The sequence below is a fragment of the Cryptomeria japonica genome, chromosome 7 (assembly GCF_030272615.1).
Source record: "Cryptomeria japonica chromosome 7, Sugi_1.0, whole genome shotgun sequence".
In the NCBI taxonomy this organism is placed as follows: domain Eukaryota; kingdom Viridiplantae; phylum Streptophyta; class Pinopsida; order Cupressales; family Cupressaceae; genus Cryptomeria; species Cryptomeria japonica.
In genome coordinates, this window is record NC_081411.1 from 503,856,715 (window position 1) to 503,883,645 (window position 26,931).

General features: G+C 37.7%; 1 protein-coding gene across 1 annotated transcript in view; it reads left to right on the top strand.

Moving 5' to 3' along the window:
* LOC131060166 (mitochondrial adenine nucleotide transporter ADNT1) overlaps positions 1-26,931 on the top strand; it is a 73,420-nt gene that overhangs the window by 31,787 nt on the left and 14,702 nt on the right. The window contains exons 4-6 of the mRNA XM_057993296.2: positions 10,300-10,337; positions 25,363-25,475; positions 25,660-25,773. Coding sequence (XP_057849279.1) covers positions 10,300-10,337; positions 25,363-25,475; positions 25,660-25,773 — 265 coding nt within the window. The remainder of the gene's footprint in view (positions 1-10,299; positions 10,338-25,362; positions 25,476-25,659; positions 25,774-26,931) is intronic.

Below are 26,931 nucleotides of genomic sequence, written 5' to 3' on the forward strand. Positions count from 1 at the left end.
AAAGGTGGCCGAAGTCGATTTATTACGCGCCATGTTAGCAATTAAAGGACAATTAAGGGGTGATCTCAACCGTTCATCTGTGCAATCAACAATTGAATTCAAACTTTGGAGCCACCAACCCAGGATGCCATGCACGTAGGAATTAATGGTGATCAATGTATGTGCCATAAAAGAAAAATTCGAAGACATTTGCAAGCACACGACATTCAAAGAGCAACCAAAGCAATTCCAAGGCGATTGAAGAGCGAACCAGTGCATCCAGAACGACTAAATTGCGTCCTAAAACTAGTAAGTTACTTGCAAAACCATACATTTTCGTTCTGTAAACTGTCTTGTTATTTGGGAGGGTTTTTAGGAGAAAAGTTGTGTTAATTGCCCTAGTTGCGGGAAGGTCCCGTCTGTTTGAATTGTGTTTTTTCTCTCTCCACTTCAAAAGCATTATAATGGCATCCTCCTTTGAAAGCACTCCCACCTCATCTGCTGCAAAGGCACAAGCTGCAGGGACAAGCTCTTTTGTCCCTGAAAACATCCATGCTATCCCACTCACCATAGTCCATCGCCTACCAAAGATTGCAAATGCACCTGCTGCTAACCCTACCCCTCCTGCTACTGCTAGTGTAGTCTCTGAAGCTGAACCTAGTGCCCCGTCAAAGGAGAACCCTCCTCAACCCAAAAGAGAGAGGGTAACCAAAACAATTGTAGTTTCTACTGAATAGGAGTCATTAGATCACCCTAGCCCTCCTCCAAAAGCCAAGAAACCCACTAAAAAGAGGAGAGTAGCTGCAAAGTCCTTTGCCCCAAAGCCATCCGTGGAAGCTTCATCTGCCGAGAATCCACCCATTGAAGAGCAAAACTCACAAGGAGAGGCCTCAGAGTCTAAGAAGAGGAAAGCCCCTGCAAAGAAAGCCACACCCCGGGCTCCTAAGAAGCCAAAGCAGACTCCTGCAGAAGGGGAGCGAGCTCCTGCTCAATCTGAGCCATTTGCAGAATCCTCTGTCCCATTGGCTCCATCCAAGACATCTGAGAAAATTTCAAAGGAAGTAGAGGAGCAGCTTGAAAAAATGGAATAGAGAAAGAAGAGAGAAGGAAGGAGTCTTCATCACGACATCCTTGAATCGTTTCATGGCTCAATCATGCAGGAGGGCATGAAGGCTGCATTTGGTGATCACGAGTCTGGGTGCAGAGATGCCCACACCAATGACAGGGGATGGGATATATTTTATTATTTTAATAGAAACAGAGATAAGTCTATCCTGGTCTCAAACCTATTGAGTCTCAATCTGGGGAAATTAGTGGTCCCAAATGTATTTGTGGAGCCAATGCTGATTAGAAATTGGCTAAAAACTATCATCATCAGAGTATGACAGTTAAGATGGCCACAGGCCATGTATTAATAGATATATCAAAAGATGCTATGATAGAGTGCTTTAATTTGGATAGGAGTGCCCTTATAAGGATAAATGAGGAGCGGTTAAAGGAGTATTATGCCAAAAGGGACTTCTATAGGCAGAAGATTTTGCCTCTCTCTTTGAGGAAATTGTTCAAAGGAGGAAAGAGCTACCTTGTGAACTCAGAAGTGGAGCCACTTGATTTGACCCTTTTTGAAGATTATTTCACAAAAACTTACTATGCTCTTTGTCAGATTTTGGGAGAATGTGGACTGACAGTAGTGCCAGTGGATTTTATGATGATGGCAATAAAAATCCAGCATGCGGATACAAACGAATTATATGACTTTGCTGAGATTATTCAAGAGAAATTGCACGAGGGTTTGATCAATGCAAGGAACCTCAAGGAGGGTCTAAAATTCAAGCATTATTCATTGTTGTGCCACTTGATTCTTTATCCAAACATATGACTGGGTGGGAGGAATCCTTAAAGGTGAATCTTTTTGACCCAAATACACATAAGAGCTGGCCAGTACAGAGATGGACCCAAGTGTGGGACAAGAGGTCCAAATATTCAGATTATTGTGCATTCTTTGATTGCTTTGTCATAAGAATTTTGATGATGATGGGAGTCAAATTAACCAGGCTCCCAAAAGACATAGTACAGGTTTTAAGGGTTAGAAGTACCAGAGCCGACAATGCAGAATATCTTGAGGGTGCCTTTACCCATAATTTTGGGGATTTCTTCTTTTACTCCAACTGTACATTAATAAGGGTGTATTGATGCAATCAAGCGCCTCATATGCTGCCCATCACATTCACACCTAGGCTTGCATTCATTGAATTCATTTGGCAGATGCTATGGTTAGAAAAGGACCAAATAAGAACAAAAAAGAAGTGGCAACATCTTCCCCAAATGGTAAAATATAATGAATTCAATGTAGGGTGTGACACCCTTGATAAAGTACAAGAATTCTTTGTAAATAACTATAGGTTCAAAGTGGGCCAAGCAAGGCATTATGACCCAGAGGGTTTACATAAATGATGTTAGAACAAATAAATTGAGGGTGAGGGGTTTTATCCACCATTTTGATGAAAGAGAAGACCTGATTAGAAATGCATACCCCTCTGAGCCCTTGCAAAGGAGAAGAAAATGGAATTACTTGAGTAAGTTGGAGAGGGAGAGGAAAGAAGAGGACCCTAAATTCCAGGGATTTTGTGCTAATATCCACAATGACTTTGCTAGGATGTCTTGCAAGGTCAGAAGTTTTGATAAATTGATTGAAGATGAGTTGGCCTGGAGGCAGGCCAAACAACCTAGTAGGATGGAGGAGGAAAGGCCTACATTTGACCCCTTGGTAAAGTATAAGGGGAAGGAAACTCAAGGAGCAAGACAACCAAGTCCCATGGCAGTAAGTAAGGTAGAGAAGGGAAAGGCAAAGATGTCGGACTTTGCTGCCATTACTATAGAAGAAATTGACACTAGTGTACCTCCACCTTCCCCTCCCCATGATGCGTTCAAAGAGGATGAGGCTGCTGAAGTATTAACAGATATGGATAGGGCAATCATCCCAAGTGTCATCCTTGAGGATGAAGTCACTGATGAGAGGGTAATTGCCTCTAAAATTTTCTTGTCGGATGACAATTTTGTTAATTTAGATGAATTCAAATCTTTTTGGTTGAGAGAGGCTTAAAGATTTATCTGAAGAAGAAATTAATTTTTTTTGATAAGAATAGCATTAGGTGCACTCCTGAGGAAGGAAGGGAGTTAGTTAAGAAGAGTGGAATCCTTTTGGTACCAGGATGGGACCTTGAGGAGATTTTTGTTCTTGATCAAGTAATGAGGCAAGAAGACCCCATATATGCACAAGAATTCAGAGAGCATGGGTTTGGAGTCAACCCAAGTATAACGGCCTTTGCTATGTGGTCTAAGGCTCCTAGCACAGACAAGCTTGTGGTTTTGAGGGGGATGGAGCATAAAAAGGGTGATGCAATGGTGAGGACTCTTGTTGATACAACTACATTAGAGGTAGCCATTGTGACAATGCATGCTACACATTTTGCTAAGCTTGTCGTAGAAGAGTAGGAAAAGCAACATGAGAGGCTTAGAGTTTTACATGTGGCCTTGAATGTCGACCATATAAGGCTTTTCATTGAAAATGCTAAGCTAAAGAACGACTTGGCTGAAAGGAACTCAACATCTGCAGTGGGTCCCAAGCCTGAGGAGCTTGAAAAATGAAAGAGGAATTACAAAAGATAAAAGAAGAGGCTGAGAAGAAATATTTGAACATAAGGAAATCGACAATATTGCAGATTTCAAACAGTGTCCTAGGCCACTTGGATGAAGTCCATGCTTCTTATTCTTTGGTATCACAATTATGTGATCAAGTTGATAACATTCTTTCATTTTTTCAACCAATTAGGAATGTTTGGTTTACTAAGGGTCAACAATTAAAAGAAATTCTTTTAGCAATAAAAAATGACCCCAAAGCACCCCAAATTGTGGGAACCACATGGAAGAATTTCAATTTGTTGATTAAAGAACTCCCCTACGTGGAGGAAGAAAAGAAGGCCTTGATAGAGATGATCAGATCATTCAGAGGCCTGCAGAAGTGGGAGATTCCCCCAATTTTGACAGATGAAGGATAGATGAAAGATCTTGCCAGATGGAGAGAGGATTGTACAGCTGCAGTTAATAAGGTTTTGGATGCCCTAACCAAGAGAATGCCTACCACATGATTATTGATAAAATTATTGATGCGGATTCTCTTAATCTTAAATTTTCATTGGAGACTGTAACCATGCCCTCTCAAAGGGTGAGAGAAGCAATGAATAAACTACAGGGCCTGAAATCTTTTGCTTGGCCAACAAATGATGTTGACATTTGGCATAAAAAATATTGCTCCTTGGAGGAAGATGTGCCCGAGGAAGATGAGTAGGTGGGATTGTATCTCTTTTTGGTATCCTCCTTTTTGTTTCTCCCCTTGCAGATTGGTATTTTTGGTGAGCTGATATAAATGCCCAACCACGTCCTACCAATCAAGGTGTATCAGATTCAGCTTCGAGATCTAGATCATTAATGTGGTCAATGCAAGTGGAGAGCGTGTTATCTGATAGATTTCATCAAAGGTGCGGCTCCAGGCTCCACTGGACATCCTTACAGATAGCTACAATAAATGAGTTTTGAAGATCTATACGTAAAAAGATTTTGAGCTACTTGGTAGCGTTTTTTGTAAAATGTAGTAGTTAGGATTTTGACAAGTGTCACAATCGCCCTGACACATGTTTTGCTCCCTTAGTGTTATAAAAGGGAATTCAGGGCCATTGTGACGAGATTGGATTCTGAAGAATTTTGTTAAGTAGTATGTAATAGGCCAAGAGGAATGCAAAGACTGTCAAATATTTCCTTTCTACAAATGTCCCCTTGAAATGTGAACTGATGTTTTTGATGATTAATGAAATGAAGATCATTTTTTTTGATTGCCTTATACATTCTGTACACATGTTGTATGAACTTCTGTATTAATGATATATGAGTTTGTCTTCCTCCAGTAGGAATGTGTAGTTTGAATGTGGGTCTCTTTCAAGAAGAGAGTTAAAATCTATTTTCTGAACTACTGCAATATTTGTTTGATTGGAAGTATTGGTCATTCTGTTATGGTTTTCTGAACAAATTATGCAAGTTATAATATGTTCAAATGTGCATAAAGCGTGTTTCATAGCAAGCGATGATATTATGTAGATTGGACTCTGTTTACCCTGGGCAGGCATCGATCAAGTTTAAGTTTTCAAAACCATTCTTATTTCACCTTTTATATTCTTATTTAACCTTTTATATTTCTGCAATAGGAGTAGTTTTAGCTTAGATAGCCAATCTCAATGCAAGCACCTAAGGTATAAACTGAGGTTGTAGCCAAAGCCGAAGGTTTATCTTCCTTTCCTTGGTATATTTTCATTGAGATATCTGCTTTATATAACAGTGTCAATCCATGAGTAGATCTGAAAATCATTAGGCACTGTTAAGGTCTACCCGCCTTGGTGTTGCAGAGCCAAAAGTGCAGATTATTGCAGTCTTAATGACTGAATCTTGTTTGTTGGCCAAATCTAGCCTTGGACTTATTGATAGGAATGTGGCTAAATCCTTAGGGTTTGGGGATCTGTTGATTTGGGAACCAACGGGAACCTCAATAGTGTCCTATCCATGATAGGATCAAGCTGTGTATGTGAGGAACCTGCCCCTCGCCTTTTACCTCCTCATGTGCTGCCACATTTGCTTGCCATTCAACTGCCCCTGAATGCTTAACCCAATGAAATATCCGTGGAATTATAGTGGGTCTTGTTTAAATGGAATACGCTTTGCTAGTAGTTTGTAATTGTTGTACTGCAGCTCAAGTTTGTGAATTTCATTACTGTGTTTCAGGTGATGGGTGGCTATGATTTCGTGTTCCTAGGGGCTCTTAACCGTGTGTGCTACCTCCACAAGTTTCTTTTGAGCTTGCTCTTGTGGCACAGTAATTTCAGTGACCTTTGTTTTGAGTTGAACCACAGCCTCTTCAGCTGCTCCAATTCAACCTTAAGTGCATCAATAAGTTCGGTTTGCTAGACCAACTATGTCTAGAACTTCATTTTTGTTCCTCCAATTCTCTACTTAGAGTAGCAGTAATGAAAACCATTTGGTCTGCTTCCTTTGAGGCCTTTCTTTGGGCATATATTTCAATCTAGAGCATTAAATGGTGATACTGAAAGTGGTTCTCAATAGAACACAAGCCAGCCAAAATTTATCCATTCAACTGTCCAAAAGGAGGAACTTGAACTAGTAGCAATTCCAATTTGCATCTTTTGACCATTTTTGGTCTAGAAATATGTGCAAAGCCTCCTATAAAACCTGCAGAGAATGTGGGGCTCCTTGCTATATCAGCCACCTCTAGCATATCATAGGATCCAAACTTTGTATGAAATATTGCACCATACCAACGAGATTAGAAGGGTTTGGTCATTGAAATTCTATCGATTGCAACTTTGGGTGCCCTAATGAAGCAGTGTGGGTAGTTGGAAAGCGTATTTGTAGAGGATGAAAGTAAATCTTTCTTGTGATTGGGATTGCTCTACAACTAATTGACTATTCTAAGCTGGTTTTGAAAGCTCCAATGATCCAACTATTGGTTGAAATATGGATTCACAATGCATGAGACTTACTGGAGGGATCTCCAATGCATCAATAGGAGCTTGCAATTGATCAACCTACCCCTCTATGTGGTGGGCCTTGAATCTCCAAGTTGAAGAACAAGTTTTACAGGAATATAGGAAAGAATTGGTGCTAGACTTCGTTCAGCCTTCTCCAATTCTTTCTCCCATTCACTCTCTTCCTCTTCATTGGCCAACTCCTCTTCAAATTGAAGGTCTGCAACTATTGTTTTTCTCTTGTTTGTTGTAGTATGACCATCATTTGAAGCTTTATTTTGATTGCATGTCAACGAATTGCTTTCCAAGTGATTTACATCGAAAAGTTGATGGCAAGGACGAATCATAGGAAGTGTTTGTTCATAGTTCACCATCAACGACCTGAGCATAAATTTAAAAAAGTCTAATGGCATTTTGGGTCATGTACAATCTTCTATGTTTCAATGGCTTTTTATCCAACTATGACCTTCCCCACTATTATTATTTTGTCTTGTATTATTATTATTATCCTTTGCTTATAATAGCTGCTTGAAGATGTGTTTTTTTTCGTTCCACAACTTTAGAGGTGTAGTGGGTCGAGTTGATTGCTCTCTTTGGGTAAAGAGTATTTGCTGGCTTCAATTATACGACTAGTCCTTGGTCAAATGGTTCATTACCTGATAGAACATCTTTTCTGGAGTAGTTAGCCTTGGTGCAGCCCTTTGTCTTACAATCCATACAAGCATGTCCCTTCTTAATGCTCGAAATAGTTTTGTTTTACTATTATTATGTTCCTTTGAGTCACCATCCTGTTTTAGTTTTTCATCTAGAGTGTGAGGGAATCTTATATCTTCACTTTAAATATCTGTGGCTCTGTTATATGCCTCTTTTGTGTGATAGAGGTGGAATGAACCTCTTTTTTCTTTGGAATGAAGGTATCAGACTGGCATGAATCTGCATTTCTTTGGTTGATTTGTCAATTCTTTTTCTCATTTCCTCAGTAGTTCTTTGAGCCTACACTTAATGCTTGCACATTCTCATGCCTTGCTTGGTGTCGTATATTTGTATGACAATCTCATTGTCATCATGAAGAAGTTTGAGTTCTTGCTCAAAGGCTTTGTGTAGCTTCCTCCATGCGTTTACATTAGTTGGCAGGACTGTTGTGTACTATAGAATTACCACTTCCCTAAATGTGGTTGGAAATGAATACAACCAAGAAATGTGGTGAGTTTTCCCTTTAGCAGCCCAAATGGTTTTACAAGTTTTACATTGCTGCATTGGCTCATCAGATCCTTTGATAATGAATTTAGGTAGATTTTGCCTTTCCACACTTGGGTTGGTTGGTGTAGTGACCTTTGTTGGCTGCCCTAGATGCAACTGTGGTGATCTACACCTTCTCAAGAAGTTTTGATATGGACATTCCTTTGGTCCTGCAACACATCCGAATCCTCAACCCTTTTAGAGACCTTGGTGATTTGTGTACTTCTAGTGTTGCCTTCAAACTCCATCTCTCCAATCCAATCCATCTTCTGCTTAGAGTTCTCAATTAACAAATTTTCAATACCTTTAATGTTACTTTTGTTTGTTACTCTTTCATCTCCTTCAAAGAAGTTCTCAAATTCCATCTTAGAATTGAAACGTCCCTTGCTAAGAGGGAGCTCGTCCTTTTTTGATGATTCGGTTGAATCTTCTATTCGTACATCTGACATGACTTGGTTGGAAAGACCAATGCTTCCTTCTTCAAGAAGGGGTTGCTTGGTAACCTCTGTTCACTCTTCTTCCATTGGATGTAGCTTATTCTTCAAAGTCGGTTAAATGCCTCGATTTCCTTGCTCATAGCTATGAAATCAACCTGTGCTTCTACTTCAGTTTTGACTTACCTTTCAGCTCCAACAATGTGGTGGTGGAATTTTCCTTGGCCACTTCTCACATTCTCCTTTGTTCTTGATGTTTCACTAGTTGAAGAAATCAGCTGATTTCCTGATCTATCCCTTGACCTTGTTGGTTCTCAAATTCCATCTTAGAATTGAAACCTCCCTTGCTAAGAGGGAGCTCGTCCTTTTTTGATGGTTCGGTTGAATCTTCTATTGGTACATCTGACATAACTTGGTTGGAAAGACCAATGCTTCCTTCTTCAAGAAAGGGTTGCTTGGTAACCTCTGTTCACTCTTCTTCCATTGGATGTAGCTTATTCTTCAAAGTCGGTTAAATGCCTCGATTTCCTTACTCATAGCTATGAAATCAACCTATGCTTCTACTTCAGTTTTGACTTACCTTTCAGCTCCAACAATGTGGTGGTGGAATTTTCCTTGGCCACTTCTCACATTCTCCTTTGTTCTTGATGTTTCACTAGTTGAAGAAATCAGCTGATTTCCTGATCTATCCCTTGACCTTGTTGTGACCTTTTCTTACCTTTGTTTGGGCTTAATAGCATTAATTTTGTGTGGTACAGTATTGTACTTCACTCACTCCTCTTCCTCCTAATGACACCTTCTTTTCACTACTATACTATTGTTGTCTATATGCTTCATAGTCATGTTTGATACAAAGGTTTTGTAGTATAATAGAGTGCTTGGCAAGGTTTTAGGGTAGGCAACCAAGTAATGCGTTCATGTCTTTTTGTAATTGCCAAATAGTTCTAGGTTGTATTTTGTGATGGTTGAATTCTTTTGGATTTTTCTTGAATATGTTCTCATATAGACATAACCCATAGATACATTAATTTTTTAGAGATTGTTTGTTTGTTCTTGGTTTGCTTCAATGGCTTCTTCAATTGGCCGATCCACTTATGTTGCCATCGTTCCAACATTGTTGTCAATATTTATTATTGTTTGACTTTGATTCTATTTAAATCTGACCCAACTTTGCAATGCAACAACACCAAATGATTACTGCTACAATGTTACGCTTCCAATATCACAAATACATAGTTAAGAAAAGTTTATATCAGATTGATTGTAGATGAACAACATAATAATTGCTTTATTGAAGGTAGTGTTTGATTACATTGACTATAGAGCAGATAGGGACAAATCAGAATCCATCCTTGACTATGACAATTCTATTTAGAGGGTCCAATAGTTGTCAGTTATGCCATGACCATTGGTAATCATTTAACTATTTATTAACAACAATCCAAAGAAAAACATAAGTAATGCTAACTACGTTTCTGACTAAATTTCAAAACAAAAAAAGGGTGGTCAAAAGGGTCCTGAAGTGTGTCTAAGAGGAATTCAGACAGAATTTCAAAATGCCAAAAATGGGCTCAAGAAGTCCAAGTGTGCATCATCACTCCCAATGGACAATGTGTATCATCACTCCCAATGGACAAAAAATTGCAAAACATAAAAAGGGGACTAAGAGTCTTTGTATACATGTAACATTTATACTTAGGACAAGGTATAATAGTACAGTCTACACATGACTCTCTACAAACTTTATATTCTACTTTTTTAAAAAAGACCTCACATATCTTAAGTGCGAGTAAAATGATTCAATTACATGTCTGAAATCTGACTCTTTTTTTTCTCTAGATCATTTGCTTGCTTATTGGATATGATTCATTCTTTGTTTGTGTTGTGTGTTGCGTTTCATATCTGAACATCGTTTTTAATTTGCTACAGTCTATGGCTTATGTTATGTTTGATACTGTGCAGAGTATTGTGTATTTCTTTTGTATAGCCTTCTGAAAATATTTAAAGCAAAATCATTTGGCAAGTCTCTCTGACCATTCTTTGTTTATTTTGTGCAGTGCAATCCTCTGGTTATATAGACAGCAAACAGGGAATGGTGAGATAAATTTATACTGAGCAAAAATTCATCGAGAATGCTCCGTGCTCTCGTTTTGTTGGCTGTTGATTTTCTTTGTTAAAAGTTTTCTTTCTGAAATCAGATCTTTAAAGATTTTATCATATTTTGTCTATTGTGTTGAGTCTTTGAGATGGATGATAAAAAATTCTGCATTTCAATATCATTGGTTTTCCTGCTTTCAAGTAATGCTTGTCATCCTTTTACTTTCTCACATAAGAGTATTCTGACTGTTATTTATTTTCACTTGAATCTAAGAGTTTCCAAGCGTTGTTGATTTCATCTTTAATGGTTATTTGATAGAAATTTCATTCACTTCGGACTTATGTTCTGCCCGATTTCTGTTGATTCAGTTGTACCATGCAACCTTGCATTCAAAAGTTTGAAGGTAGGAATCATGTTTTTATAGCTATCATTTCTTATTAAAAGTTATTAAAAGATAAATTGGTAAGAGATAATAAAGGTCTAAGTGTAACTACTTCAACTTTTCTTTTCTTCTATGATATTTTTCTATTTCCCGAGAACATTTGTAGTGGAATAATAAGTAAAAAATGGTTGGGAATCTTGAAAAATATGTGGATCTCTTTTACCATTGAATCTGAGTGTTCCTGGATTAAACTGTTTTTTTTTTAAGAATCAACGTTTCGGATCATGCAGTATGTTTCATCACCAGGATGAAAAGAGCAGTATAAGGAATGGATTGCAGACATAGGAAGTCAAATAAAAGGAGGGAAGTGTTAGACACAGATATACTGAGAGTTGGGGGAGGGGGAGGTTGTTGAATCAGTATGTACCAAATTTATCTTCATTCCATCTCACTTTAACATTAAAGCAGGTATGCAAATGACAAACACAATCACATATCAATACACGAGAACACCAGATATATGTGGAAACCTAGAAGAGAAAAACCATAGTGAGAATAGCTGCTTGGATCTACTGCCCAAATCAATCCTCACAATGTTAATAAAGAACTTGCAATATTTTGTAGGCACCAACCCACAAGAATTACAACCTCAGATGGAGACACCAATCCCCAATTGGATTTGCTGGCACCAACCTATAGGAGACACCAATTTTCTAATGTAACCAATTAAGCACCAACTCAAATGATGATGAGGCACCAACCCCAATATACAAGCAAGAGATACAAGAGATATTACATGGACCTTCACAATTCAACCTTCAATCTGATGTGATCTGCATCAGAACACTCTCTCAGTGTGTATAGGATTTGCAACTTGATTCCTGTTGATGTGCGCTTTGTGACACTGTACAATGCAGAATAAAGTATTGAGTACTCTATCCTCTCTTGAACAGAATCTCCTCAAATGCTGAGCTAGGTGATCAATTGAGATGACTCCAAGGTTTATACTGTCAGGTATTGATGTGTAGATAGACTTCGTTGGAAATGTATATGCTGGTTATCCAAGGGGGCTTACGTAATTGTTCTAGGAGATGATCACTTCAAAGTAAAGAAAATGCCCAACGAGTCTAATTTTGAATGATTTGCAATAGAGTTCTTTGATTACTACTACTAACGACTTATAAAAATAGTGAAAAAGGAATAGGGCTTGCGAGAATGCAAGAGACAATGAATGACTTGGTGAAACTCAACCATGTTTTGTTTTGCCATGCAATGAACAACTAGGCAAAGATGGTGCGATCTTCTAAGGGAAGCAAATGATGTTCAAATCACTACTAACAATCATCAACACCATCAAACGTATGCATATCAATGAGTGAGCAGCAGTCAAAGTTAAGCCTGTTTCAAGAGTTCAGGCTAACCATGCACTACAACTTATAATCAACAAATTGTAAATAGTATGAACATGCGAGTTTCACTATGAATCATCCACAATAACTTCCATTTGACTAAAATAACTTAACAAATCTAAATTACTTGAGAAGATAGAAAACCATGCAAATACTCCTAGATAGCATATGAAATTACCAAACTTCAATGATTTATATCAATTTAGGCAGCATTATAGGAACAATTCTCCAAAGTCTCCTTTGCTTTATACAGATTTCAACAAAGAGTTGCACCCTTCCTTAACAAGCCGACTTTGCCTTAACATGTTTTCATTTGCTAACAAAATTCGATTTTGCAATTGATTGTTATGTCGACCTCATTCTTCCTTGTGCGATTTTGCATTTGAATAATCATTAATCAATGTCAAGCGCTCAATAATTAACTCATGTTTTACTTGTCATTTATGAGTGGAAATTCAAACCCCACTAGGAAGAGGAAGATTTAATTTCCTTGGTTTACAAGGAAGGTTTTGTTTAGCTCTTGAAAATTTATTACAATTTGGATTGGAAATTTGCACATGACAAGGAAGGTTTTGTTTTTCTTGTATTACAAGGAAGTTCTCAAATTTCACTAAATGCTTGATTTAGAAGGAAAGGTGGAGAATTGAACTTCACAAGGAAGATTCCACTTCTATTGCATTAAAATTTCACTTTCTTCTTTCATTATGCAAATTGGACAAGGGTGGAAAATCGACACACACAAGGAAGGAGTGAAAAAATGCGAGGTGGAAGGAAGGCTTAATTTCCTTGTTTTACAAGGAAGGAGTGAAAAAATGCGAGGTGGAAGGAAGGCTTTAATTTCCTTGTTTTACAAGGAAGTTTATTCTATTTTATTTGCATGGTTCATCAATTTGCTTGAAGAGTGGAAAATTGAACCACGCAAGGAAGATTTTAATTTCTTTGTTTTACAAGGAAGTTCTCAATTTCACCTTATTTTGCCTCATAAATTTCTCAAACATGAACTCATTTGGTTTTAAATAACCTTCACATGCTTCCAGTTGGCACACATTATCCTTCTCTGGTGCATCCATTAAGAACATCGACACAGTCGGTCAACTAGCATAGTGAACACTCGGTCACTCCTAACTTTCTGTCTGCTCGACCAAATCCTCTGAAACTTTGGAATATCAATCTTCATATGCAACTTTACTTTCGAGCTGCAAGACATCAAATCTCACTGCGGTAAAATGTGTTGCCAAACATCATGCCAGTGCACATATATTTTCTAAGCAACAGTCCGTAAAAACATACAACAGGCATTTCCGGACCTCAGTAAACAACTGAGACTGCTACATAATGATGCTAATAACATTCTGCAAGAGAGATGTCCAACATGGCTCGACTGTATCCTCCTGGAACTCAGATGCCTTGGTATGGTATGACAAAAGTAATTAAAATTACAACTTTTTGGATACCTTGACATCAAGGGGAACATAATATTATTGACAGCACTTTTGACATCAATGACAACATAGTGTTCAACAATCTACCCCTTTGTCATTGATGGCAAACTACAAAAATGTTCCCCCTGTGACTTATACTCTTCTTTGTCAACAAGCTTTGTCTTACAAGCATTTTGTCTATCTCCCTCCCCCTTTGACATCAATGGCAAAGGGACACTTGAATCCTTCCTTTGAGACATACTATCCCTCGTGTTTGAAATAATCCATGCACAGATACATTATGTACATCACTGCAAGGTCACAATGCCATCTTACAGTAGGGAGTCAACACTCTCCCTGAACCTGTACTTCCTCTTAAAACATTAAAAAGGAGAGAGGTATCCCTTATCTTCTGCCTGAAAAATTCAATGTATTAAACCCTCCCAGTATGCATAAACAATAACTTATTGTAAGATAACCCTGCTCAAAAGAATAATCAATAAAATCATGTTATAGTTTTAGTTAATTGCATGAAATGAATATGAAGGGAGGGTCTGCTCAAAGGGAGAATAAACGTAAGTCAAATTTAAAATTATAATAAATAAACATTGCAAAGGAATAAATCCAAGTGGAGTGCTCAAGGTAAAGGACATGGCTATTGGAGAAACCCGCTCCATGGAAGAGGCACAACCTTTGGTGTATATCCATTCAATGGATATTAAAAGGTAAACGTGGGACTCCACAAATGGAGAGGAATTTATTATTGAATAATGAATTCAGATTTCAAAGGCTAGGAGAGCCACAGACCTATGGAAACTTGGATGCATTAATAAAAGACAATTGTGAACTGGGAAGGCATTCTAAGCTGCAAAAAATACAATGTATAAAATCTGGGACAGCAAACAAGGATTGTCAAACCACTAATTTACATTTATATTAATGTATTGGCAGGTCCATTTTATATAGCATCTATTTCATATCTTTTATATGCGAAGACATATGCAGACCGCCTGATCAGCAGGCTTATATTCTGTAACAGTGATCGCGTAGTGCCATTCATTCAATGGCTTATGAAGACAATAATCAGAGGTAGCAATCAGATCAATGTAAAAATCAGAATTATATTCTTTCTTACACAGGTATTCTGAATCTATATCTAAATTTAGATCAGGCATCTTTCGGGACTGAGCATCAGAAGTTATATCAGACATTATCATTCCACATATAAGCAGAGTTGGCACCATTATTATTGAAACAATATCTTAACATCAAATCTGATATTCATCTGTCTGCATTTGCTCATTTGGATCAGTTCTAACCCTTCAGTTCTAACCCTTCTATATCATAACATTTGCTCAGATTTGAACCTTATTTTTTTTTTGGCATTATAGACAATGACATCTTTAATTTCTATTCACACAACCTCTTACTTGTGCATACCAAATCTCTGAACTTACAACCGCAACTAGGTCATTTACGTAAACCACTTAGAAAACTAATCTATAGAAAGAAGGAGATCATAAACTCAGTCATAATAGTGTTTAGAAGGATTATAGCATTGATGATAATTGGAGAGAATAATACAGTTTGGTCAGTCTCTACAACCTTATCTCTGGATTGTAGAAGTCTTACACATTTAATGGTTACATGAGGATTACCACAAGCTTCTGAGGATTGTAGAAGTCTTACACATTTATCTCTCAATCACACTATTTCAAGCAAGACCTTAAAGAGTATAAACACAATTTACCCTTGGGTGCCAACTAGTAGATCAAAGAATCTTTTCAATAATAGCCAAAACCCTAAGAGAATCCACAAGGGACATTACAGTGGTATCAGAACCAAGTTAACCTGCAAGCCTGTTGGGGAGTCTTCAAAATTGATTTCAAATCAGTTGTGGGAGTGTAGAAGATGAAGACGATTTAGGAACTGATGTTGAAATTAAAACAAACACTCCAAAGGAGTTACAGAAATTTAGCTAAATGGGTTGAGTTAAGTGTTGAGCTAAAAAGAAGAGCAAAAAAAATGAAAGAAGATCTTCTAGTGCAAGGGATCATGATAGTAGTAAGAATGAACTATGCACAAGAGAAAGACAAAAAGTCACAGGAGTGGATTGGAAAGGTGAAATAGACAGGTTGCCCAAACACCTATCCAAACATCACAACTGAAGACTCTGCTAATAATAAGCCTACTTTTCAAAATCTTTTACCCTCATTTGAGGAGGTTCAAAAGGAGGATATGGTTTCTAACATTTCTAAAAACAAGGAAATAATCAAACCTTCATATGCTTTTTCTACTGCAAAGGAAATAGGTACCTCATTTCAGAAGGGCTATGAGACTGAGCATCAAGGAGCATCTAATGTTGAGACTCTACATGAGGAATAAGCTAAAACAAGAACATTGAATACACCTCTTTATATTGGGCAGGCTGAAAGCAAAAAGGATAATGGCTTCAAACTCGCTATAGGTTATGAATCCATTCATTTCAATGAGGCGAGAGGCTTTTGGTTTGACATTCAGATCAAGTCTATATAAGACTGACATTTGTAATTCTAATTCTTCATTCCAAGAATCTTGCATTGAAGAGATTGAATCCATTGATCATGTAACAGATTGTGTGCAGTCACTTAGGGACAAGGATTTTGATCATTGTTCTTTCTCACCTTTTGAGGAGGACATGGTCTCCTCCAATCAGTCAGTGATTGTTGATGAGAAGAGTACTCCTAATGGAAGTGAATCAAAAGAGATGTTATACAACAGTTTAAGTCACCTTGAGTAAAATAAACAAGGAATTGTGACATTGGAAGATTAGAAAAGACAGTTATGGGTCACAGGAGAGAATGGAAAGAAATGAATCAACAAAAGCACAAAACCAGAGAAGGATAGAGACAAGCAAATGAGAAAACTCTTTGAGGAAGCAATGGTAGGTAAAGAACCAATAAAACTAATTGATAGTGCTGAAGATGTGTAGAGGACTCTACGACTGTGTGAATGGTGGAATGAGAAAGCTGAACATGCCAAGATGATAGCTTCTCAAGCAAGAAAAAACTTGCAGATAATCAAGCAAAGGCATGGACACTTTAGATGAACCAGAGATGAGTTTCCAAACTCAGAATTTTGATTCAAATAATGCATCGAGAATTTCACACACATGCTCATCTTGTCAAGAATCTCAACCAATAGCATTGAAGGCCTTAGTAGATGATCACCAAAGGATGCGAGTTTGAAGAGATTGGCAGCTTGTAGTCATGATGCCTTAGATTTATACAAACAAAGGAAAATTAAATTAATATATGGTCAACAATCATTACAAGAAACAAAAACTCAAGATGTAGTAACTAAACACTCAAGGAGCCATAAGGCAAAGGAAGAAATGATGAGATTAAGGAATTGGACAACATAGATGCCCTATGACTCGAAATGTTGTCCGGAGAAATCAGATAATGAAGGTTTGGTAAATGGTAAACAATAGGTTTGGTTTTGGAAACGAGGATAACTTTCAGCTTGTTAATAATCCCTTGTTTGAGATTGAAGCTAATGTGACTTATGATAATCTGCTTTTCGAATTGGATAAAGAAGCTATCCTGGAATCATATGATAAGATTGAAAATGAACATGAAACTTGGGACCCCGGTGCATTTTCCATCAGTGAAGTATTGAGTCAAGATGGGGATTGCACGACAAACCACTCTCCAAACAAATTGCAAGAGATTGCAATTCACAACAGGTTAATGAGTTGGATTCACTCTTTCGATTGACAACCAAATATTGAATGTTTAAGCTTTAGCTGAAAGAAAAGGTGTCTCTACAACTATATCTATGCACATGTCTCCTATGAGGTTACGTGAGGATTACCACTACCCTTGTTTCTCGAAGTTAATGCCCTCAGTTTGTGATCAAGTGGTTGTTGAACCATTAGTAGCTTTATTGCAGCTAATTGTGAGAGATCCTACATTTTTAATTCAAATTCTTGCCTCCATTATAGTGAATAGTGATCTATGCCAACATTCTAGGATATTGCTTTACACTTCTGACTATAACACTATGATGGTTGCAATAGGTTGGAGCAATTGGGATTTTCCTATGTTCAGTGTGGATTTGGAGAGGAAGATGCGATTTGGGTATGATAATCAAATTGTTGAAATCAGAGTGGCATAGCGTCAGTGTGATGGTTCTTTCTTAAGATTGACTTGGAAATTGGAATCTTAGAATCACTTTTTGTACCATGGCCAACCTTCATCTTTTTGTCCCAAAAGGCATTCTATTTCCTTGATTTCATTGAGGTCATCACATCCTGTCCTACAACTGTGCACAATAGGCTTGCCGGTACTTTCTTCTATGGTTTTATATTCTTTGTACTAGAGGAATCATTATAGCCTTCATCACTGGATCCTTGACTCTTATCAGTTTGTGCATGAATTGCGGTATGAGCGATTATTGATCATTCAGGGTTCTATTCCACTTGTTCTCTTTAACACAACTTCACAAATCCATTCCTCTGATTTGTGGAAATACTTTCCTTTTTATTTGGTTTAGAAGCCTTTACAAAACCACTTTGACAATGTCTTGCAATGTGTCCAAAGTTGTTGCCTTTGTAACATACAATATTGAAATCAACTAAAGGAGCAAATGCATTTCTGTTCACAAAATTATTCTTCCTTGTAGGAAACTTTTTACAATCTATTGCCTTATGCCCATAATGATTGCAGTTAAAATAGTAACCAAAGAAAGAATGATTGAACTTGGTATTGTACACTAGTCCTATATTTTGTCTTCCGGATTTCCTTGTTTGTTTGTGAACATGGATGAACCCTTCATCTTCTTTCTGTCCTCAATCACCTTGGACTGATCAGATTCTGAACTTCTGGAGCCTGTTCGTGCCCTCATGGAATGCTTAGAATTCTTACTGATTTGCTTTTCATTGAAACCAATATCGGTCTTGACGTGCGATGCTCTCTGACTGCATATAATCTCATCTAGGATCTCAGTACTCTTTTCAAACTTTAAATTCTTGCTTACTTGAGTGTTTGCTTTCTCCATATCCTTTCTGAAGGATACCACTTTTACTTCAAGTCTTTCACAATCCTTCTTTTTGGCCTTTAAATAATTTGTTATGACCTCCTCTCCTTTTTGCTTCCATCTAAACTTTTAGATCTAGGATCAACTTTTCTGATTTCTCAAGACTCTTGACATTTTATCTTTAGCTGTATTGTTCTCCGCAATTCTTTTCTTAAGATTCTTGATCACTCTGTGAGCACAATGAAGTTCTTCAAAAACTATTTCAGCATCTTCTTCTTCATTTTTGAAAAATAATTTTTCTTCATCACAATCTAGGGTTTCCATTGCCATGAATAGAGCATTTTTTTCACTTTTGGAGGTGTGGCTGATCATACTCATTAGATGAGTAGCCATCTTCCCTAGCATAGAAGCCATTTCTCCTCTTATGTTGTGGCATCTGGTCACTACCTATTCTAAAGGAACAATTTGAAGTAATGTGCCCAATTTTACCACAATTGAAACATTTGAATGGTAACTTACCTTTATACTTGTCAGAACCTCTTTTTATTCTCCTCACAAAATTTGCTTCTTCTGGATTTGAATCTTCTCCACAGTCTGATTATATCATTCACAATCCTCATCTCATATGTGGTTAGAATCACACGTGACTCATCTTTTGTCAAGCTATTCAAATTCTTGGCTTCTTCAATTGTAGAGACTTTTGAATCAAACTTAGAGGGAAGGGGTTTGAGAACCTTTTTGAAAATCGTCGATTCTTTCACTTCTTCACCAAGTCCTTTGATGGTATTGACAACTTCAGCAACCCAAAGTAGTTATGCAACAATATTTTGTTCCTCCTTCATCTTCAGACTTTCTAATAGTCCTCAATAGATTCGAAGTTTTGCTTCCTTCGCTTTATTATCACCTTCACAGATTTTATAAGGCTTGTCCCAAATCTCCTTTTAGTCCTCCAATGCAGTATCTTCACAAACTCAGAGTTAGATAACCCACATAAAATAGCATTCTTTGCTTTTGCATTAGTCTCACTTACTCTCCTTGCTTTTGGTATGGGTTTCTTTTTGGCCACTTTTTAGGGGATGACAAGGGATAGCTATTAAAAAACAGGGAAATTTTTTAAAATTTAAGGAAATTTCAATTGTTCCTATGATAAACATTGATAAAGCATTCATCATAGACACTATAGAACTTTTGTGACCATGGATAATTGAATAGGAATTATGATTTTCTTGGTGTGTATATTCAGGTGAAGGATTTATTATTGAAGTTTTCTTGAAGCCTTCACAACTGCCCTTTTTGTTGTTAAACTCATTAACAAAGATGAATGGTTAAGCAAAAAGGTAATTGGTTATGTTCCAATTTGTCCTTACCTTGGGATTGTTCTATGAGTTGTCTGTGTGGGGCATGATTGATATGTTTTTGCGTTACGAAAGTAGTATTTCCTACCAATTATGAATTAAGTCTTATTTAGAAATATAATGATTGTAGCATGCCAACTTGCTCTATGATAGTCCTTGTATACTGATAGGCTGTCCAATGTATGAAACAAGATCATCCTTGATTGTGACTTCAATTATGAAGATGTAGAGATTTGCAACATGTTATATTCATTTTGTAGATTTTGTGATCATGATTAATCATTGGTCTATTACCTGGTTAGACTTATAGTTTGGTGTGGGTTTCGGGGCAATGTCCCCAATTGGGTTGAGGGGCAGGACCTTTCATGGGGGTCGAGGCTGAAGACTTTAAAAACCACACAAATCTTCATGGCGCAAATTATTTTTGTTATTATTTATAAATCTTAGATGGCATGTCATAAACGGTTAAACCAAATATGGATTGAAAGGTTGTAAGTTTAAAAAAAATAATAATTAATGTGCCTGGATATGTTGGCCATACTTGAGATAGATGGAGAATGTTTTGATGCCCTCTAACATACCCAACAATTTTTTTGACTTGCTAGGGGTGTTTCAAAAATTTTAGAAAAAAAGGGGATGGGGTGAGGACATTTCCTGCCTATCATCCCCAAAATATATATATATTTGTGTGGGTGTGTTCCGGGTGCTTGTATTTACTTTGCCATCCTTGTATGGGTTTGAAAAGTGTCTTGATTTGGCCCGAGTATGCCCTCAAGTATGCCCATGTGCCTCAAGCTGGCTGCCTAGGCATGCCCATGGCCTTTGGTGTCTTAAAAACTTAAAAAAATGTTTAAAAAAGACTCCTATGAGGGCATAACAAACTTTTCACCTCATTTGATAAACACAAAAGGTCAAAATTGCATTTTTTTCCCTCCAAGCTACCACTGGTTTTGATTAAAGGTCAAACAGGTTTTTGAGGAGACCCAAAACCCTGTGGACTTAGTGGGAATCCAAAACCCATAAACAGAGCACTGCTAAAATATACACCAAAGACTACCAGCAACCTACTAACAACCAAACATTAGCAACTAGGCATCAAAGATCTGGCTGATACACCCACAAGTCCAAAGCCATCAAACAAGAGATATCAGATACACATTAGCGAAGGGTTTTGCAAGGCTCCCATAACCTGAAACATGGGTTTTGGCAAGACTCCCATAACCTTCATTTCCAGTAACAAAAAGATATTACATAAAAAATATACTGGAATAGTAGGTTTTATAAAGGCTCCCATAATCCTATAAGAAATAGATAGCACTTGCACCTCCCAAAAAGCAAGGGCCATGAAGAAGGGCAGCAATAAGGGGTTTTTGTAGGCTCCCCAAACCAACACCATGGGTTTTGGAATGGCTTCCATAACCATCAACAAAAGAACAATATAGGCCCCCTTACAGCAGTTCCCCACCTCTCCAGCATAGACCATGTCCACCTCCATAGAAGATGGACCCACCTCAACATGGAAAGCAGAGGAAGAACCCAACAACAATAAGAGCCGTAACCAAGCCTCCCTAGCTCCCACGCAGCCACAGATTCAAAACCAGGTAGCAAATGCCTCCAAATAAGAGCTTCCAACCTTTCCCACGTAACCAATCTCCACCTCAATAGGAGACTCCACCACCGTGGAAGGGTCAATAGTTTAGGAAGAAAGTAGCTGAGACAACCAAGCCTTGGTCTTTCCCACCTGAAGACTCTCCATCTCAATAGGAGAGGACTCCACCTCAATAGGAATAACAAAGAAAAAGACCAAGGAAAGGACAACACAACCCCATAAACGAAACTTGCAAACCAGAGACCATAGGGCTCCAAAAAAGCTCGCAAGGCCAAACAACACCTCAAAATTTGAGAGAAGCTTCAACCAAAAATAAAGCTAATCCAGAAAAATGGCTCCAAGAGAGATGGAAACCAACAAAACACAAAGAGGGCAAACAAAAATGCTGCCTCCAAAAGCAACAGAATAGGGGCTAAAGATAAAAGCACAGAGAGAGAACAAATCCCACAAGAAACACCAAACACAACCCCCAGAGGAGGTAGAAAGGGCCTCAACCCCACGAGATAGGAATAAAACCCTAGCACCACCAAATAGAGCAACAGGCTGAGAGAAAAAGCTCCAAGAAATAGCAATGGAAGCCACAGTCGGAGCCATCAAAAAGACAACAACCATGCAGCTCGCCACAAAGCCACTGACCCCTTCAAACGAAACACTACATCCTGGACAAACATCGCTCCCAAAAATGGCACCAACAAACTAGAAACCACAGGGGATAGAGGAACTACCTGTGGCCACAACCTCTAACCAAAGAAAGGGGACCAGCCAAGGAAGAACAATGATCCTAGAACTCACCACTAAGAAAATACACTCAATGCAAAGTAGGTCAAGAACCAAATGGAGGAACAACTTCCCCAACCCAAAGCACAAGAAAGATCTTGGTTTGCCAAGGAAAAGTGGCCACGAAGAGGCCACAATAGATGAAAAGAGCCAGCCACAGAAGAGCCAACTCACCCACCAGCCCTTAGTTGCAACATCACCACCACCATTGTCCTCATCATTTGCATTGCTGCCCTCGCTTAGGGTTTTAGATGAACCTACTCCGCTCATTTCAAAAAAGACCCACTTAGCGAAGATTTTGAAGGTTGATTCTTATTTTTCAAAGGTGAGGGCTATGAGAGAGTTAGAGCTACACCAAAAGGGGAGAAATAGTTGCACAAATAAGATTTAACCATCAAAGGTGAGTAAATCTTCCATTTTTTCAAGTTTTGAGTTACTCTTGTTTGGAAGATTTTTCAAGTTCTAAAGTTTTTTTCAAATTTAAATTCTTTTTGTTTGCTAAGTTTTCAATATTTTTTTGAACATTTTATGCTTAATAAGGGGTTAGAATGCCAACTTTAATTATTTTAGAAGTTGTAGGGTTGTTAATTTGTAATTGTTTTTGTTTTGGGTTCATACAAAATGGTTGGTAATCTAGTTCAGTTGCCCCAAATGTAGAGTTCATTTAGATTTGATTCATCGTCACCTCTTTGGGGACATACAACAATGATTGAATTTCTTGGTGGTGGGGGTTATCTTTGGCATTGTAGCCATTGCGCAAGAGAGTATAAGAGCTTGTGCTCTTGACTGAAAGCTGACTTTTGCGTTATTCCATTATAGGGAATAAGAGTTTGTCCCGGGCCTAACAAAAAAGGGTTGCTAAAGCATCAAATATTGGTATATATTAAAAAGAGCAAGAGGATGTTGATGTAGCAAGTAATAAATTCAAGACTCTTGTACATCCTCTTGCAAAAAAAGTTTGCAAAATCCTTAGTGATTTATCACAACTAGCTGGCCCTCATCCTTTCATGCCAATGCCACCATCTTTTGGAGATGAGAATGTTTTGGCTTTGTGTAAAAGAGGTCCATTGGAGAAGTCCTTCAAGAATGAAGTGATGGGGAGTGTAGATCAAAGCATTGCTCATTGCTTTTATGGCAATGGTTTTCCTTTCAACCTTGTTAAATCACCTTATTGGCGGGATATGTTGATGACCATTTCCAATGCACTTTTTGATTATGTTAGTCTTGGATATGAAAAGGTGTGAACCACCTTATCAGTGAAGGAGAAAGCTTCCGTAGAGGCATCATTGAGAGCAATCAAGGTACATGGCCCAGAACAAATGTGTCCATCATTTATGATGGATGCAAAAATTGCAAAAATAGACCAGTGATCAATATTATAATTGTCTCCTAAAAGGGGGATGTTTTCTAAGGTAGTGGATTTTGAAGGGCAAGGAAGAGATGCAACTTTCATTGCCAATATCCTTCTAGAATCCATTGAAATGGTTGGCCTTGAAAACATTGTCCAAGTCACGTATCAGACAATGCTAATTTTTTAGGGCAGTTGGGTCTATATTGGAGGGTACATATGATAACATGTGTAGTCCACTCACTCAATTTAATATTGCAAAAGATGGGCACACAAATTGAGTGGGTCACTGCAATCTACATAGAGGGCGAGGTGATCCAAATGTTTGTGACCAATCATTATATGTCACAAGGCATCTTCAAGACCTTCAAGTTGGAGTTGGTGAAGGTAATTTTACGAATTTAGATTTTATTTTTAGTTTTTTAAAATTTAAATTTGAGTTGTTAATATGTGACATGTATTATTTTACACCATGTTAGGTTTCAAAACTCGTTTTGCCTCTCACACGATCATCTTAAGATGACTTGTGAATGTGTGAGAGGAATTTAGTTCTATGGCCATCAACAGCTTGTGGAGTGTTGTATGGAGGTAGTCAAGCACAAAAAGAGCCCAAAAAGTAAAAGCATTGATCCTATATGATGAGTGGTGGCTCGTGTGGATTATGTTCTGAGTTTCATTGATCCCATCATTAGCATGATCAGGTGTGCTGATACATATTACCTATGTTTGGGTGAAATTTATAATGAAATGAACTCCATGGTTGAGAAAATAAGAAATATAATAGAAGCCAAGGAACATGACCCAATGGAAACATTTTTCAAAAATGTGCAAAAGATCATCATTGTTTGTTTGAACAAGATGACTGCCCCCTTAATCTCTTAGTGTTTGCTTTGTCACCAAAGCATTATAGTAAAGAGATACTTTCCTTTCCGAGGAGGGTGCCACCATATAGGGATTTGAAGGTTGCTATTTTCATTGTGTAATGACATTTTGATTTTGATTTGACAAATGATTGAATTATGAATTTATGAATATTCAAATTTTTGCAAATTATGGATGAGGTATATAAATATCCTATTTATTGCAATTATAAGTATCACTCTTTTTATATTTTATAATTCATAATTTATAATTTTGAACACACAGACGCACATATATAGCTGAACCCTTTTGTACCCAAGGAATTGTTTTTGCCATATTGTTATATCTGTACCTGCACCCATACTGGAACTTGTATCTTTAGATATTTGCCCTTATTATTTCTGTAATTTGCATGCCTAGGACTTCACAAGTCTGGAAGCATGTCTATAGGTCTGGTCCTCAGTTTGATCTAATAGACATTTCCTCTCGTTGCTGCTAAAATAGGTCTATGATTCTTCTGTCAGCTGGAGACCTTTTACCTGGAAGCAGGTCCATGGGTTGTAGTCCTTAGGTTGATATGTTTCACATTTCCTCTCTCTGCTTGTCAATTTGCTTTATTGTTCTGGTGTTAACTGGATACCTTATTTTTAGTCTTGTAGTTGATTTACCTTGGTTCACTGTAATTAATTGTGTATAAATCCAACCCCATGTGACATTTTTCCTTGGAACTATAGCAATATAACTGCTTAGTCTGCTTGACTCAACACAAAGGTGTTAGAAGATTGAGATGCACGTGTACTTTCATGAAATAACATTTATCTTTTGGTTCACTATATTGCAGAAGAAGCACAACTTACACCCGTTCTACGTCTAGGAGCAGGAGCTTGTGCAGGAATAATTGCAATGTCTGCAACGTACCCAATGGACATGGTTCGGGGAAGGTTAACTGTTCAGGTTTGCTACAGCTGAAATTAAATATTCTTGTTACTCTGCATGGATCTTAGTTAAATCTTTTTACAATTTGTTTTCCTAGACTGGTGGCCATCTTTGTGCATGTGAGGTGCATTGTTACAGTTAAGATTACTACTGGTATCTTTATGCACATCTATGAAATTGGATTGTGTTGTTTTATTTGCAGACAGAAAAGTCACCTTATCAGTACCGAGGAATGTTCCATGCATTGTCAACTGTATTCCGTGAAGAAGGTCCAAGAGCGTTGTATAAAGGCTGGTTGCCATCTGTAATTGGAGTGGTGAGTGAGAATGTTTTGCATTCATTGCCATTGAACATTTAATACAGGATTCTTGCTTGAAGGAGACTTGCCTCCTAATTATTTTAAAATGAATGAAGCATTGTTTATTTGCTAATGATTGGTGTGAAAGAAGTGAATTCTTTTGGACTTTTACGGTTGATCTGTACTCATATATTACAAAAGGATTTATCAAATGTATAGTACATTTAAGTTTTTAACCAATTGCATCGTTGTATTTAAGGACGAGTTATACACATTTTTCTGGGCTGCAAATTGAAAACCACTCACAGGCATTTCTTGTGCTTCCATTCCAAAACATGTATTTTATGAAGAATTGTTTGCTCATTTTGGACTGGAACATGGGCATAGGAAGTAAGCTTCTTAAAGCATGGACAGGCTTCTGACATGCTTCTTTCAGTTTTTAGTAGGAATTCTTGTTGTTTAATAGTATAGTCATTATTTGCTTGCATTTTTTTTGCTTTTTTTTATATCGAGGTAATTTTTTTAGAGAGTATCTCATGTGGATATTAACAAAAGTATTACAGAGTTAGACAAAACATATCACCAAATAATAGATACTACTGATAGTACTGAATTTTTAAGGTCCATAGAACACACCAAATACTACAAAACTTGAGCTAGGGTAATATGTGTTAAAACAGCATAATAGAAAAGTCATTGACGAGGACTGAACTCCTCCTCCTTGTCATCCAAAATAGCAGTGATAATAAAAATTACCAGGCCCCTGTGCCTCTCCAATAGGTCTCTCTGTCTGCTCTCTGAGGGATCACCATAGGCTGGGGCTCCTCTAGGTTATTGCTGGTACTAGTGACCTCATCAATTATGTCTGTAAGTCTTCTCTCTATCATAAACTCTTTTTTCCTTGGAAGACCATAACTAGTGACAGGAAGGGGTCTATTGGCAAGAGCCATCTGTGAGTCTGATGAAGTGAACAACTAGTTTAAGGAGCTGCGACAATGCTCTGATTTGAAGACACCTCTCCGACCACCACCTACTATAACCTCGACATCCTTTCCATATTCTCTATTGCCTCAATGATTGTATTTACATAAGTTCTTCATTGCCTGTCATGTGTTTATTCACACTGCTCCCATTTTCTACAAACCTTGGCTGTTATGCACATTCCCCTAAAAAATT